General features: G+C 45.1%; 1 protein-coding gene across 3 annotated transcripts in view; it reads left to right on the forward strand.

The window, feature by feature from the left end:
• LOC310783544 (hexokinase-2-like) overlaps window positions 1–9,475 on the forward strand; it is a 55,833-nt gene extending 46,358 nt beyond the window's left edge. For all 3 annotated transcript variants that reach the window (XM_083644428.1, XM_083644427.1, XM_083644429.1), the window contains 3 exons: window positions 5,007–5,162; window positions 8,259–8,495; window positions 9,289–9,475. In XM_083644428.1, the coding sequence (XP_083500554.1) occupies window positions 5,007–5,162; window positions 8,259–8,495; window positions 9,289–9,421 (526 nt within the window). In that variant the 3' untranslated portion in view covers window positions 9,422–9,475. The remainder of the gene's footprint in view (window positions 1–5,006; window positions 5,163–8,258; window positions 8,496–9,288) is intronic.
• Window positions 9,476–16,253: the final 6,778 nt, after the last annotated feature.

Below are 16,253 nucleotides of genomic sequence, written 5' to 3' on the forward strand. Positions count from 1 at the left end.
CCATCCAATTCCATGATCTTTATGTTGTAAACACATAACTTTCACAATAGTGAACACGCACCCCCACTCGGCTCATTCAGGGCAGGCTTAGTTTTATAACTTGTAGGCTACCTGCTGCTCCTGCACATCCCAGCACAGGCTAAATGATGCGGCATAAATGTGACCTGCTCTGACAAAATCAGTCACATTGACCCCAAAAGACATTTTGAGTTGTATACACCGTTGGAAAGAGGAGACTCTCAGCTTTCTGGGGATATCAAAATTATCTTTGTAGTCCAACAATTGAGGGAGATACACCCCTTTATGTCGCGACTGTTTCCAAACTGTGTTTTTGAGAAAAACGGCCTCAAAGTTTGACGTTAATTCTGAGACATAAACATCTTTTCTTGAAGTTGTCTGCATGTGCATGCCCACACACCAGGTGGGATTGGGCTGAAATTTTGTATGGCACTGTGTTATGATCCTGGGGAGGTAATGGCAATGTCATGGAAACCACCTGGAAAGTCCTTTAAACCACCTGGAAAGTCCTGGAAACTACCTGGAAAGCACTGGAAAGTCTTGGAAACCACCTCCCCAGGTTGGATTTGGCTGTAAATTTGTATGGCAGTGTGTCATGATCCGTGGAAGGTCATGAGCAGGTCATGGAAACCACCTTGAAAGTCCTGGAGAGTCCTGGAAACTACTTGGAAAGTCCTGGAAAGTCCTGGAAACCACTTCCCCAAGTTAAATTTGGCTCTAAATTTGTATGGCAGTGTGTTATGATGCAGGTAAGGTCATGGGAAGGTCATGGAAACCACCTTGAAAGTCCTGGAAACCACCTGGAAAGTCCTGGAAACTACTTGTAAAGTCTGGAAACCACCTCCGGTTGGAGTGGGCTGTACATTTGCATGGTGGTGTGTTATGATCTGGGGTAGGTCATGGTAAGGTCCTGGAAACCACTTGGAAAATCCTGGAAACTGGACTTTCTAATATTAGATTAGAAAATAAATTTGCCAGATTTGATGAGACTTTCCCTATAAACCACTTCTGGGGCCAAATGTATAAAACTGTGCATGTACTGTATGTGTAGAAATCTGTGTAAGCCCAAAAAAGCTCTACGCCCAAATTAACACTACATTTGGCCCCTGGTCTTCTATTCGAATATACAGATAGATAGATACTTTTGTTGGTTGAACAGGTACACATAACATCTCAGTACACCTCAGTGGATATCATGACAAAGTAGCCTATGTAAAGGCAACTAATAGACCAGCTAGAACAGCCTGGTAAATTCAGAAAATGGCATCACTTTACTGTAATGCAGCCTTTAACCCCAGGGAAATATTCATGTATAAGCATATTTGAGTAGGCTACATAGAAAAGCGGTATATAAGTCCTATCAATTATTATTATTATTATTATTATTATTATTATTATTATTATTATCAATACAAACTGTTCTGTAACACCCAACTGACAGAAGATCCTCTGACGCCCCACCCACATTATTTTTTGTAATTAGGGCTACATTCATGCAGGATAATAATTGTACATTAATAGTAATAATTGTAATTGTTGTAATAATTATTACAAATAACAGCAACAAAGAATCTATAGCGGACCCGTTTCTGCTCTGGAGTAGAGACAGAGAGACAGACAGCTGAAAGTAGGCTATGAGGCAAATAATCTGAAATTAGCTCAGTCTAATGCCATCTGTGAATTGAATTTAAAAGTAAAGCAACATTATCACGCAGATTACTGACTAGTATTAGTCTATCAATCTGACAGACAGACAGACAGGCAGACAGACAGACTTTCACTGGATGCAGAAATTACGCAGCTGCTCTCCCCCTCTCTCTCTCTCTCCCGTTGCAGCGGGGAGAGAGAGAGAGCAAGGGGAGAGAGAGAGAGCGAGAGAGAGACTGCAGACGGGTTGCCATGTTCGTTATCATAACCCCCGAAGAGGCAGATTTTTAAGAGGTTAAAACGTTACATAAACAGCCTAAACTAGTCTAAAATAACAAACCAATAACAGAACTCCACAATACAACCCTGACAAACTTTAGAAACAGCGTTTTAAATCCTAGAGTAGTCTATAATATAGCCTACCATTTGCAAGTACTGACACACCCGTTTAACTGGCAACGTGAGGCTGCACGCGCAGCAGAGAGCAGCAGGCTCAGAGCAGCGCAGTTTACTTTCAGTTTTGTCACTACCTTCAAGAGCTTCAAAAGTATATTTAGCGGTCGAATTTCACAATAATCTTTACAGAGAATGAAAGCCAAGGCTTTATTTTACTATAATCTGATGAAACCCCAAAACAACAGAAATAAATATTTTCTGATAAAATCGCGTTTTCTAGACAAACAGCCAGCGCGACAAGCGACTGATTTGGTCAGAGCAGGTCACAAATATACATTATGTAAAGTCATGGCATAAATGTGTTTTTGTTGAAAAAGTACGTGTCAAGTAAGCTAAGTCTTGTTGGAGCGGACATCACAGTAATTACGGTTGTCACTCGACTATACCACGTTGTATTTGCGACGGATATATATACGACCTGGATTACATGTATGTTTCACATAGGGTTGTGTTTTGATTTTTATGTTTTATTTTGTCCAATATTGAAATGTTCTAGAATTGCATGTTGTGTTAACATACATATTATTTCTATCTACCACTTAGCCTACGTAGGCTGATTTGGTTGCTTTTTCTTGTCAAAATGTATCATCAATGCATGCTGGGAGAGTCTGTGTGTGGCGTTTGGTTTGGCGTTTGGCACTGAATAAGGTTTGGTTTTGAAAAGCGCTAACCGCAAAATTAACGCCAGTTGGGAAGATCGCTTTAGGCTGGTATTTAAGGCCGAAACGCCCATTCTGGCCTATTCTGGCACTGGGCCACGCCTCTTCAGCGCAAAGCGCATTTCGGGGCCTAAAAACATGACGCTATCTTCCCAGTCATGGGTAGGCAGTTTCTTTTTTCCATGTAACGCCAGTTTAGCGCCTAAGGCCAGGGGGAGAATAGAGCCCGATGTGTATCTTAAATGAAAGTGTGGCATGGTGACTATTCAGGCTTATTAAGTAGTTGAACAGATAAAGGCTTATTAAATACAGTAGTTGAACAGTTAAAGGCTTATTAACTCATTCAGGGCCAATGACGTCTTTGACGTGTTATCAGGAATAGCCCAGAGGGCCAATGACGTGTTTGACGTGTTTTTGTTTTTATTCGTGCAGCGCATAGTTAAAACACTTCCCCAGCCTGTCACATGGTATCAGGTCCCTAAAACCTCAAAGACAACCGACAACACGCGATCAAACACATACCGCAGCTGTTGTTTTGAAATTGAGCAAGAGGAAAAGCAGAAAACGGATAAGGAGCTTGCCTTGTGCAGACAGGAGAAACGCCATTGAAACGCCCCTCGCGCGCTGCAGGAGCTGGTCGCTTTCCTGTGTGCCAGCCAGAGAAAAGGGGAGAAAGTAATCCACAGATGCGTTTGATCATCGGAGGAATGAGGAAATGATCGATCAGAGGGCGGTGAGGAGGACGTGTTGAATAGCCGAGGGGAAAACGGGAACGATCAAATAGCAGGCAGGATAGGACAGTCAGGGAGACATGGACGAGGACGGGTGCACCAGAACAAAACAAAATAAACACACGGCAGAAGCGGCAGTCAGAGCAGCCCGCTGTCTGTTCTCAAGAGCTATTCAGTTGGTTCATGAAATCGCTGGGCTGCGTGCCCTCCCCAGTGTTGCTCCTGGCCAATCCCGGCGCCACAGGGCGTGGTTATTGCTTATCCTATGTGGGGTTAGAAATCACGCAACGAAGGGGGATCGTGTGTGTGTGTGTGTGTGTGTGTGTGTGTGTGTGTGTGTCTGTCTGTCTGTCTGTCTGTCTGTCTGTCTGTCGGTGTGTCTGTCTGTCTGTCTGTCTGTCTGTCTGTCTGTGTGTCTGTCTGCACACTCACTCACACTGCTGTATTGTTGAATGTAAAAAAAAAAGCACTTCATGTGTATATATATATATATATATATATATATTTATTTATTTTCATTTGTGTCATAACGAATAGTATTTACATGTCTGATGTCAATACAGTTCAAAATAAAAGAATTGAGAGCGAGTTCTGCTTGAGAATGTGTATTTTACAGAAATTGACTTTTCTCCTGTTTGTCATCTCAGAGAGACCTATTGGTTGAAAACAGGGTGTATATAAATGGATATAAGTAGAGTACAGAACATGCTAAAAGCTCACTTTTTTTTTCCTGGTGAACCCAGAGACGTACATCTTCATTTTGAGGTATTGCAAATCACTCTGGTGCTAATAGATAATTTACTGTGGGTCTTGAAAGATGACCAACAATTATGAAAATCTTTGGCCTGTGCTAAATATTGGCAGTCCTAAACTGGCCATGAATGAGTTAAATAGTTGAACAGTTAAAAGCTTATTAAATAGTTGAACCGTTAAAGGCTTATTAAATAGTTGAACAGTTAAAGGCTTATTAAATAGTTGAACAGTTAAAGGCATACTATGCAGCATTTGTCGGTTACTGTTTGGAAACAAACCATTCAAAGTTGGCCACTCCTCCCCGGCTCCGAGAGAGTGGTCTTCAGTAGATGAAAAATCTTTGAACAATGTTTTAATGAGATAGGTCTGTCAATGCTAGAGAAAATGTTTGGTGGTCATCGGAATTATTATTTTGAGATGCACCACGAAGCTGTAACCCACCGAGCAGCGGTCTGGAACAGAGGAAATAGGGGCAGGTGTAATGCGTGTATGTACCTCCTGTAAATAGCTCATTTTAACACACATTTCAGAAAAATCGCCCTTCACGATGTCAATAGAGCAATTGCCCTTCATGCCCTGGCATGAGGCCTGGTGCCCTAAAAGAATTGCGACGCCGAAGGCCAGATGGCCTTGCCCCTAAAATCATAAAATTCCCACCCTGCTCCTGAGATATGAGAAGATGATCAGTGGCATGTAGTACCTGGGGGAGATGTTCTCAGTTTGTGTCTCTCTTTCTCCTGAGGTATGAGAAGATGATCAGTGGCATGTACCTTGGGGAGATCGTGAGGAATGTGCTGCTGGAGTTTACTGCTAATGGCCTGCTGTTCAGAGGCAAGCTGTCAGAGCGGCTGAAGACTCGAGGCATCTTCGAGACCAAGTTCCTGTCACAGATTGAAAGGTAAGAATGACAGACGGGGCTGAATTCTAGTCTCATTGTCCTTTGGCGGTTGATCTCGAATATAACTGCTAACGTTACATGACTACTACTGGTCACTAGAAATGCAAGATATGTGTGCAGTGTAGTCAATGGGCTAAAATGTGTGAAAACAGTGGTACAATTCTTCAAAATATATAACCATGCTACAAAAAGAGACAATAGTTTAGGTTAAGGTGTAGATCAGCTAGATTTTTTTTTATTGTTATATAGTTCAGGTTAAGATCAGATCAGATCAGAGGATACAGTATGTAGTTTAGGTTAGGGCAGGTTAGGCTGTAGAAAAGCTAGCTCGTCCTTGTTTGGTATGTAGTTCCGGTTAAGGTTAGCGTAGTTGCGTAGAAGGTCTATACTGCAGCTGTTGCTCGTTTGGTTTGGCTGCCTGGTTCCATGGTGCCACTGTAGTCCAGTAAAAATGTCACTTGACCTCACACTAATTGCAACAAAAAATGCCTGGACTACTGCTGCCACGGGCAGTGATGCAGCGGTGGTCCTGGAGTGGAGTGGCCGAGCAAATTAGTAGCAGCTGTATGCCCTAGGGCTGGGCGATAATTCAGTATAAATGACAATATAAGGCTACTAGCTGGTTCAAAACGGACACACACACACACCTGCCAACATTAGGCTGTGAAAAAGAGGACCCCCTTTGAAAATTACCTCGCCAAAATGTAGCCTAACTTTGGAGTGTTATTTAGCTACCTTCCTGACCAACTACCATGACATGGTTGGTACAAATCGATTCCTTAGGTCTTCTCGTTTCATATCCCAGGAACTTGTCAAGTCAAGTCAAGTTTATTTATATAGCCCTAATTCACAAGCATGTCTCAGAGGGCTTCACAGAAAGTATGTCTAGCTAATTCTAGCTGACACAACAGTAACAAGAATATACAGAATAAAGATAACATTTGAACAATTGATAGTATAGAAAATATAGGAATGAGGGGAGAGCAGAGGAGAGAGCAGGAGAAGGGAGAAGAGCAGGGGGAATGTGAGAGAGTGATGGGGTGGGGAGGGTATAGGAGGTGGGGAAGGAGCAAGAGGAGAGAGCAGGAGAGGGGAAGGGAGGGGAGGTGTGGGGGAGAAGAGAGCAGGGGGAGGGAGGAGGTGGGGAGAGAATATGCAAAATAGACGGAGGAGAGGGGGGAGGTGGGGAGAAAATAGGAAATGTAGAGGAGGAGAGAAGGAGAGATGAGGGTGCAGGGGAGGGAGAGCCAGGGTAGAGAAGCAGGGGGAGTGTGAGGGAGGGAGGAGGCGGGGAGAAAACGGGAAACGCGGAGGAGGAGGGAACAGAGAAGGAGAGACGCAGGGGGAAATGCGGAGGAGGAGAGAGCAGAGAAGGAGAGGTGGGAGGGTGCAGGGGAGGGAGTGCAGGGGGAATGTGAGAGAGGGGCGAGGACAGAGAGGAGGAGAGAACAGAGAAGGAGAGGTGGGAGGGTGCAGGGGAGGGAGAGCAGGGGGAACGCGAGAGGAGGAGGCGGGGGAGGGAACAGACCTCTCCGCCCCCTCCTCCCCCACATCCCCCCCCCCCCCCCCCCCCAGAGAGGACAGAGAGGAGGAGAGAACAGAGAAGGAGAGGTGGGAGGGTGCAGGGGAAGGAGTGCAGGGGGAGAGGAGGAGAGAACAGAGAAGGAGAGGTGGGAGGGTGCAGGGGAGGGAGAGCAGGGGGAACGCGGGAGGAGGAGGCGGGGGAGGGAACAGACCTCTCCGCCCCCTCCTCCCCCCCCCCAGAGAGGACAGAGAGGAGGAGAGAGCAGAGAAGGAGAGGTGGGAGGGTGCAGGGGAAGGAGTGCAGGGGGAATGTGAGAGAGGGGAGAGGACAGAGAGGAGGAGAGAACAGAGAAGGAGAGGTGGGAGGGTGCAGGGGAGGGAGAGCAGGGGGAACGTGGGAAGAGGCGGCGGGGGAGGGAAGAGCATGGAAAGAGAGGAGGCGGGGGGGGGGAGTGGGAAATGTGGGAGAGGGGGGAACAGAAGGGGGAAGAAGGGAAAGGAGCGGGGGAAAGAGAAAGAGAGGGGGGGGGGGAGATCAGACAACTGACTACTCTAAGCATTAACCAGAGCTAACTGGGACATAGTATCTAGCTAATCTACAGCCTAATCTGGCCTATCCTACTCTGCTCTAGTCTGATCTTTGCCTGAACACTATAACAGGTCAGCCTTAGGCTGTAGCTAATCTATCGCCTACCTAAACTGTTCTAAACCAACCGGCAGCCCTCGACCAGTGATGAAGAGCACCGATGCCCCCCGCCCCGCCCCCCCCCCCCCCCCCCCCCCCCCACATAAGGCGTGGGAGAGAAGGCCAGGCCGGGACACAGCGGCGTCCCCACACCCCCCAGTGAACGCAAGAAAACCTTTCCACCATATGGATTGCCTCAGTGACTTGGCTTGGCTGAGGAGGAACCTTGTGAGGTCGTTGTGCTACAGGGGCCCAGCAATGGTCGCCTGGGTAAACCCACCCCCCCACGCGACCCGCTCCCAGACCCGCCCCCCAGCTAGTGACTGGGAACTGAGAGAGCAGGCCACGCGGGGGGCGGGCCCACCCAGGCAGTGGACCCAGCAATGGACCCCCATCCGGGGACTCCCCTCCGAGACAGGCCGAGAGATGCCGGGCTAAACCATGTACAGAGTTTTCCGGCAATGAAACTCTGTAAATGGTTTATTATGGAAATAAAATTTACAAAAGAACAGAAAATTGAAAATGTAAAAAAGAGTCCAACAGAAGGGATATAAAAATGTAGTTTTTAAATTATCCTAAAATCAGGGAAGGGAGTTGAAAATGTAAAAAGTAGAGTCCAAAGGAAATAGTTCACTCTCATAGTTCACAAACTTCACTCTGGCTTTAAAACTCAGTCTGCTGCAGCCTCTGAAAGAAATTTTTAAAAAGTTTGATACCTCCCAAATATCGCGATATTTCCGAAAATCGGCCCAATCCGGCTACTCCTCAGGGTTAATGTATGTTTCAGTTTAGTAACTGTACATAACATAACACAGGCAGGGTGCAGCGTATATAGCCTCTATAGTCTCTCTCTGGCGGATAACCCTCACAATCCTCTGACCACACAGTGACCGGCTGGCCCTGCGGCAGGTGCGCTCCATCCTGCAGCACCTGGGTCTCACCAGCTCCACGTGCGACGACAGCATCCTGGTGAAGGAGGTGTGCAGTGTGGTCGCCCGCCGGGCGGCCCAGCTTTGCGGCGCCGGCCTAGCTGCCGTGGTGGACAAGATCCGACAGAACCGCAAGCTGGAGCAGCTGTGCATCACTGTGGGAGTGGACGGCACCCTCTACAAGCTGCACCCTCAGTAAGGACTTTCTTCTGTCTATGAATAATGCATTCCTCCATGCCAGGGCGCAGAACGACACTATAGATCACAAAGTACTCCCCACCCTCTCCCCAAGTCGGTGTTTTTTTTTAAATATTTTATTCCATAAACAAAATAGAAGTTGAAAATACAGCCATCCAACTATCTGTCTCTTTCAACTCAGTCTTTGAGTCTTTGTCTGAAAAGCTGTCACAATGTGTTTCATTCCATCCAACCACTCTTTATTAGCCTAGCCAGCCATTGAGAAGTGTGAGTGGCCTCAGTCAGTGTGTTAAGTGTCTCTCACTGAACATCATCCATTGTACTCAGTCAGTATGTTAAGTGCCTCTCACTGAACATCCTCCATTGTACTCAGTCAGTGTGTTAAGTGCCTCTCACTGAACATCCTTCCATTGATATGGCAAAAATATATCACGATTTTTTTTCCAGGCAGGATCTTGTCACAATTCTTTTTCATGTTGGTTTGTAAGACTATTTTGCAAGTTACTGAACAGTACAAGTACAACCAAACTAATTTTAGGGTATGTGTGGTCATGAGAAACCTGGAAAAGTCATGAAAATTTAAAATACCACTTGTTTTATAAATATTTTCATGTCGTTCATTTACGCTGAGACAGCGTAACTGACCAATCAAGGATGCCATCAGGACAATTAGACGGAGGGTGAAGAGGATGTTGGAAGGATCATGTTATGATTGTACTACTTCATATTCTATTGACAAAACATCTCTTTTCCCTCCTCCCCCACTTCTTCCCCCACCTTCTCCCCCAAGTTTCTCCAGCATCATGCAAGACACAGTGCGGGTTTTGGCCCCGCAGTGTGAAGTGACTTTGCTCCAGTCAGAAGATGGAAGTGGAAAGGGGGCAGCGTTGATCACAGCGGTGGCCTGCAGGGGGCAGCGTTGATCACAGCGGTGGCCTGCAGGGGGGCAGCGTTGATCACAGCGGTGGCCTGCAGGGGGCAGCGTTGATCACAGCGGTGGCCTGCAGAATCAGCCGCTGAAGTCCCCCGACGGTGAAGGTCATAAGAGGTGCAAGACAAGACGAGGAGCGATTTGCTGTGCCATGTCTCCATGGATGTTCAAAGATGCTCACATGTTATAACGGCTTGATTGTAGGTCTTTTGTACTCATCTGTTTGAGCTTTTATTCACTTTTATTTTGTGTTTCTGTGTATTTGTCTGTGAATGGGTATGTGAATGTACATAGGAGTAATGTTTGGCATGTCTGTGGAAGAGGAATGTGCATATTTATGGTGTCAATAAAGAAAAGGTCCAGCCTGTACACTTACTCCATGCCACAAAAGTTTAATGGATGTTTCGATCTGACTTGGAGCTTCATTGGGTCAAAATGTTTGGAAAACGTCCATATTCATTCAACATCAACACATAACAGGCTGTACAGTGTGTTGCCAGCAGGTGTGGTTATGATCAACACCTCACAGGGTGATGATACTCATGCAAACATCATTAACATAACCAATCAGTAGCCTGAAGTACATAGGAACGGTAGGCCTACATAGAGAAGATTAGTAATATAAACTGCATACTTTAAAAATAGCCAATATACATGTACATCACAAACATAATATCAGATCTGACCCCCCCCCCCTTTTTCCCCCATTTTCTCTTTCCCAGTACTGTATGGTGAAGGCAGATCTGATATACTGTAGCTTGTGCTTGTACATGATACAGATACAACAGCCAATCAAAATCCACATCAAGTCAGTTTAAAACATATGTAAAGATAAGAAAAATGTTAAATTCAGGAAGTTGTATGTTAACCCTTTTCTATAAAAACAATAGATCAAATCACTAAGGAAAAAAGACACACCTGCTGTATAATAAATACATTTACAGATGTGTGTGTCAGGGTCTAGAAAACCTATAAAAGAGAGAGAGAACAAACACCATTTGTATACTTTGTTTTAGAGAAAATGTTTGATCTCATACTCTTCGTTCAGACCTCTAGGTGTGAGAGTCTGGGGAGTAAAGATGTAAACGCTCTCTTTGGAGTAAGAGGATATTTAAATCGTGTTTACGTGTTCGATGCCACTGGGTGATTTGGCTCCGCCACCGAGTTACGTCTCTTAAAACTCAAAAAGTACAAACGGTATTAAAAAATGAATGAGAGCAATACAGAAGTAAAAGTGGTGATCTGTTTAACATTTGAATGGAGTTTCTAGAGGTTAAAGTATGAAAGAGTAGAGTTTAAAGTGGGCATGGTTTGAACAGTCCTCCCATAGACTTCCATTGTACAAAAAAAAAAAGAGGCTAGGATACGGATAGATCGGATTAGGTGATTTTCAAAACTTTCCCCTCATGATTCCTTTTAGTTACTTTCTCTGTGTGTGTGTCTCTCTCTCTCTCTCTCTCTCTCCTCTCTCTCTGGGGTCAGTGGGGGAGGACCTCCAGAGCCCCCCAACCACCATCATGTGTCTTTCCAAGTTTGCTCTCTCATTTTAAAACATATAGCCAGTCACCCATGCTTGTTCATATTGAATACTATTCATGATACAATTGTTTTATATCTGGTTTGTATTAAGATGATAATTTATTCAGATATTACTTCTAATTGGACAGACCTGAGAGACTAAAGTGGGGACTGTTGGATGATGGGTGCGACTTGTTGGGGAGCATAGATCTTATCTTATGTTTTGAAGAAAAATATTATGTGCAACATCTGGAGTATATAAAAAGGACAAATTGGCAAACAAAGTATTATAAAAGAAAAGGTGTTAGGCTGTGAGACTGGTGAGTTTACATGCAGACACTTGAAGGTCTTGAAACACTGAACTATGAACGACCGCGGAAAGCTCACAGCAATCACATTTATAGTTGACGAGAACATGACATCACTCTACAAAATGACATCATCAGAAATATGACATCTTCACTGCAGTGAGATATGACATCATCAGTGGGATCATCAATGAGTGACAACATCACTGTAGGCCTAATCATCACTGTAGTTACTGTAATGTTCTTAGTCTACAAATAAGACATGCAAGTTTGAACATCATGCTAGCTTGTAGCCAGCGAGTTCTACCCCTGATATCAACATGTCTTCTTCTGTTCTACTTCCTGTATCAGGATACCATGTGTAGATGTTATATTGCCACCTATAGGTAACACTTGTCAGCATCCCCTTTCCAAACAGGTCAATACAGTAGGCCTATATAACAACTTTAGCATAACCTTTTTTTTTTTTACCACTAGTGCTGTAGAGATAGTAGAGATAGATAGCAAAATATAGTTTAGCTTTCCTCTTTCTCTAATGTAAACTACACTGAGTACTATGACCTAACCAATGCAGTATTAAACATTCCATGTATAATATAACATGAACACAATGTCAACAATGTCTTCTTTTTTTTTACATCCAATTTCTGTCCAAAAACAGTTCACTCTTTTTCTACGAGTCTCTCAGGAGGTTTCCGAGGTCTGGCGGACCTTCTCAAAGCTGGTGTCTCGGTCACTGGGAAAGGTGAAGGAGGCTCAGCGCGGTGTAACCCAGGAGTCGCATCACCTCGCTCTCCCGATTCAGTCTCCGTGGCATGTTCACCCATGTCCTCCTGAGTCTTCATCTAACCCTAACCCTAACCCTAACATTTAGAATTTTGGATTGTTTACACTGACTTCAAGGTGGTTTAAATTATTTTTCGGGATGGTTCCGGGGCAGCGATGTCATTCTGCTGCTGCTATTGTTTTGGTAAAAGTAATGCAAAAGTAGTATAATAAGTAATTAGTTACTCTACACAGAAAGTAATATTGTAAAGTAACTTATTACTTTAAAATGAAAGTAACTAGTAATATGTAGTATATTACATTTTGAAAGTAACACTGCCCAACACTGCTTGCGACACATGAGGAGCTCTGCAGGGGACGCTCCACACTCCAGAGACATTGCCCTGTAGCTCAACAAAGCCAGAAGGGTCCGTTTTACTGTCTCTTGCCTTTTTTAACAGTGTCTTTACAATTTTACAATTTGGACTCCTGTCTCTGCCTGTCCATTAGTCTATAGATACAGTGCGCTAGAGGCAGGGCTGTAGCCAGGGATTTTGGGCCCCATGAAAGGATATCACATCGGGCCCACGGATGCCGCCGTCCGAAGGGCGGCGGTGGAAGATTTTGGCCATTTGAAGCCCAATTTAGAGGAATATCTAATTTAAAATTAATTTTCAGCTCAGCTTAGAGACTATTGTAATGTCATTATTTGCCTTTTCTCAATCACCTCTATATCACCTATAGCAGCTCTCCTTGCCCTGTTGAATCATCATGCTCTCTTTCTGCCCTGAATACACCACAGTGAACAAAGAAATGCTCTCACTAAACTAATGACTAGAAAGAATATTGATACACATGTGGAGTCCAACAGGAGTCTTTTATTATTAACATGAGATGATTATTCAGTCTTGATAAATGTTTTCTCCTTTTCCCTACGGTTCATTTTTTTAGGGTTCCTGTCAGTCAAGGGCCCTTGGAATCGTCCACACTTTCCTCCCTCTAGCTATGGCCCTGGCTAGAGGTGAGGTGTTGAAATCCATAGTGCTTAGCAAACTCCCTGAATTCCCCACAGTTGTACTGGGGACCATTGTCACTGTCACTGACAACACATTGCAGGATACCATGTCTTGTGAAAACCCCTTTCATGTGTGTGATGACAGACTGTGCTGATGTACTGGGGAGCTGTGCTACCTCAGGGTAGTTTGAAAAATAATCTATTACCACAAGGTAGTCTTTACCGTCCAGATGAAATAGATCAGTGCCCACCTTTTGTAATGGTGCAGTTGGAGGGTCCGTTACCAGCATCGGCTCTTTTGTCTGTTTGCAGTGGTGTCCGAGAGATGTGTCACACTTTGCTATCATTGTCTCAATATCCGTGTTAATACCTGGCCAGTAAACAGCTCCTCTGGCTCTCCGTTTACATGTCTCCACGCCAAGGTGTCCCTCGTGGATACGATGAAGCATGTCTTGACGCATGGATTGAGGTATGACAATCCTATTTTGTCTCAGCACCAGGCCATTAGCCACACACAGATCTGCCCGTATAGGATAGAATTGTGGGCAGCTTCCCTTAGACCAACCACTGTGGATATGGTGGACCCCCTTCTGTAAGCAGGGGGTCTTTTGCGGTCTCCTGTAACATGACATCAGACGTGCGGGCAGCGAAGCAGTCACCATGTCAACGTGTGTTTCCACATCATCACTTGTAGAGCTGACGAGCGTGTCACCGCTCGGTGCTGGTGCCCTAGACAAAGCATCCTCCAGCACTATAGGCTATATACTTTCCTGCTGTGTATATTAGCTCAAAATCATACCGCTGTTGTAGCGTCATCATCATCATGCGCTGAATTCTAGGGGACATGTCATTGAGGTTTTTTTTTTATGATCGAGATCAGCGGCTTGTGATCAGTCTCTGTTGTGAAGGTCGGCAAACCATAGACATAACTGTGAAACTTTTCACACACCCAATCACTAAGCCCAAAGTCTCTCTTTCTATTTGCGCATAGCGTTGTTCAGTCTCTGTCATGGATCTCGACGCGTATGCCACAGGTTGACAGCTTCTTCTGCTCCCAAGCCATCTTTTGAAGCATCAGTGGAGATTTGTGTTGTTTTTTGAGGGATCAAAGAAGGTGAGGACTGGCTCTGTAGTTAGAGTTTCCTTCCGTTTTTTCCATTCTTTCTCATGTCGAGTAGTCCACTCAAACTCCTCATTGTGCCGAAGCAACTTCCTGAGGTACGCTGTCTTTGAGGTGAGATTGGATATCAATCTACCTAGGAAATGTATCATTCCCATGGTTCTCAATACTCCTTTCTGATCAGTGGGAGGAGGCATGTCCAGTATGGCTTGCACTTTTGACTGGTCAGGCTCCACGCCCTCTCCTGAGAGCTTGTCTCCCAAGAAGGTCATTTCTGTGACACCGAACCGACTTTTATTTTTGTTCAGTTTCGCTCCACTCTCTGTAGGAGTTTTGTCAGTCTTACATCATGTTGTTGTCGTGTATTTCCCCAGACCACCAAATCATCTATACAGCCTGGTGCCTTCCAAACCCTCTATTATGGACTCCATCACCCTGTGGAAGATCTCTGGCGCCGAGATGATGCCAAATAGTAGCCTTAGAAAACAGTACCGCCCAAACGGTGTGTTGAAGGTGCAGTACCTACTGCTTTCTGGGTCTAGCTTCAGCTGAAACCCCTGTGAAGCATCTAATTTGCTGAAATATTTGGCACCTGCCATTTCACTGCTTATCTCTTCTCGTTTTGGGATCTGATAATGTTCTCTTTTCATATTTTCATTCAAATCTTTGGACTCGAGGCAGACTCGTAACTCACCGCTTTTCTTTGTGACACATGTGATGGAGTTCACCCAGTCAGTGGGCTCTTCCACTCGCTCAATGACACCCAGAAGTGTCATCCTGTCCAGCTCTTTTTTCAAGCCAGCTCTGAGTGGTGCTCGCACTCTCCGTGGAGCTCTCTGCACTACAGGCTGAGCATCCTTCTTGAGCTGGATTTTGTAAGTGTATGGTAGTGTCCCGTGTCCTTTGAAAACGGAAGGAAATCTTTGAGCAACATCTGAAGTTCCTTCAGTGCAGGAGATTTGGTTCTTGGCCTTGTTTGTCCACTGTTATGTTCTCACTGTTTATCTGATAGATCCTCTTAACCAATCCTAGGGAGAGACACATTTTTGCATAATGGTTTTGTCCCTTTGCACACGTTTTCCCATATGCAGGACATTGTCTCGCTTTGTGCTTTTCACCACATCTCTTGCAAGTGAACATGTCTTTATCCTTGTTTTTTGTTGTCAATTTGCGGCGGTATTTTCCTTTCACTGACAAGGCGTTCACAGCCTGGCCTTCTTGACATGCTGCTCCGTGTGCCGGCTCATCAAAAGTCAATACATGTTGGCGTGCTAGCTCACTGGCTTGGCATATTTTTATAGCACCTCCCAACGTGAGCTCTGCTTCTTTCAATAACTTATCTCGGATCCTCTTGTCTTTTGTCCCGATAACGATCTGATCTCGAGTCATTGAGTCTCTGAGATCACCGAAATTACAAGACTGAGCTTTTAGCTTGAGGTTAGTGAGGAAGTTATCAAATGACTCTCCCTGGTGCTGCAAACGTGAGCGAAAAACATACCTCTCATATGGTGGATCCATTCAAGGTGGTGGGGTGTGAAGGCAGAGTGGTGGATCAATTCAAGGTGGTGGGGTGTGAAGGCAGAGCGGTGGATCCATTCAAGGTGGTGGTGTGGGAGGGGAGAGCGGTGGATCCAGGTAATGTGATGGTTGTGAGCTCTATGGGTGTTGTGATGGTAGTGAGGTCTGTGGGTGCTAAAGTCCATGTGGAGACATTGCCCTGGATCTTAGGACGTTTGGTTTTTACGACCACCTTGATTAGCCTACAGTCATGGTCAAACAACCTCAACAGCATGCATTTGTACCAGCCTTCGTGCATCTTTTGGATGCCATCGATCAGGATGTCGTTGCCCGAGAAATCATCTTTGGGAAAATGGGTCCAATTTTTTCCGAAGCCACAGTGTCGTTGGTGGACTGGGAGGCTATCATGATTATACTTGTCCCAGTAGATTTGTTCTGGTGAGCTGCGCAGATCGCAGGTGATATTGGCGATCTCACCCTGGTTGAACTCCTCTGTGCTGGGAAGCAAGTACTTGACTGTGACTGTGACTGTGACTGTGGCGCTGTCCTCACGGTTGGCCTTCTTGCCGACACACTTGTA

Source organism: Poromitra crassiceps, assembly GCF_964638095.1.
Source record: "Poromitra crassiceps genome assembly, chromosome: 10".
Taxonomy (NCBI): Eukaryota; Metazoa; Chordata; class Actinopteri; order Beryciformes; family Melamphaidae; genus Poromitra; species Poromitra crassiceps.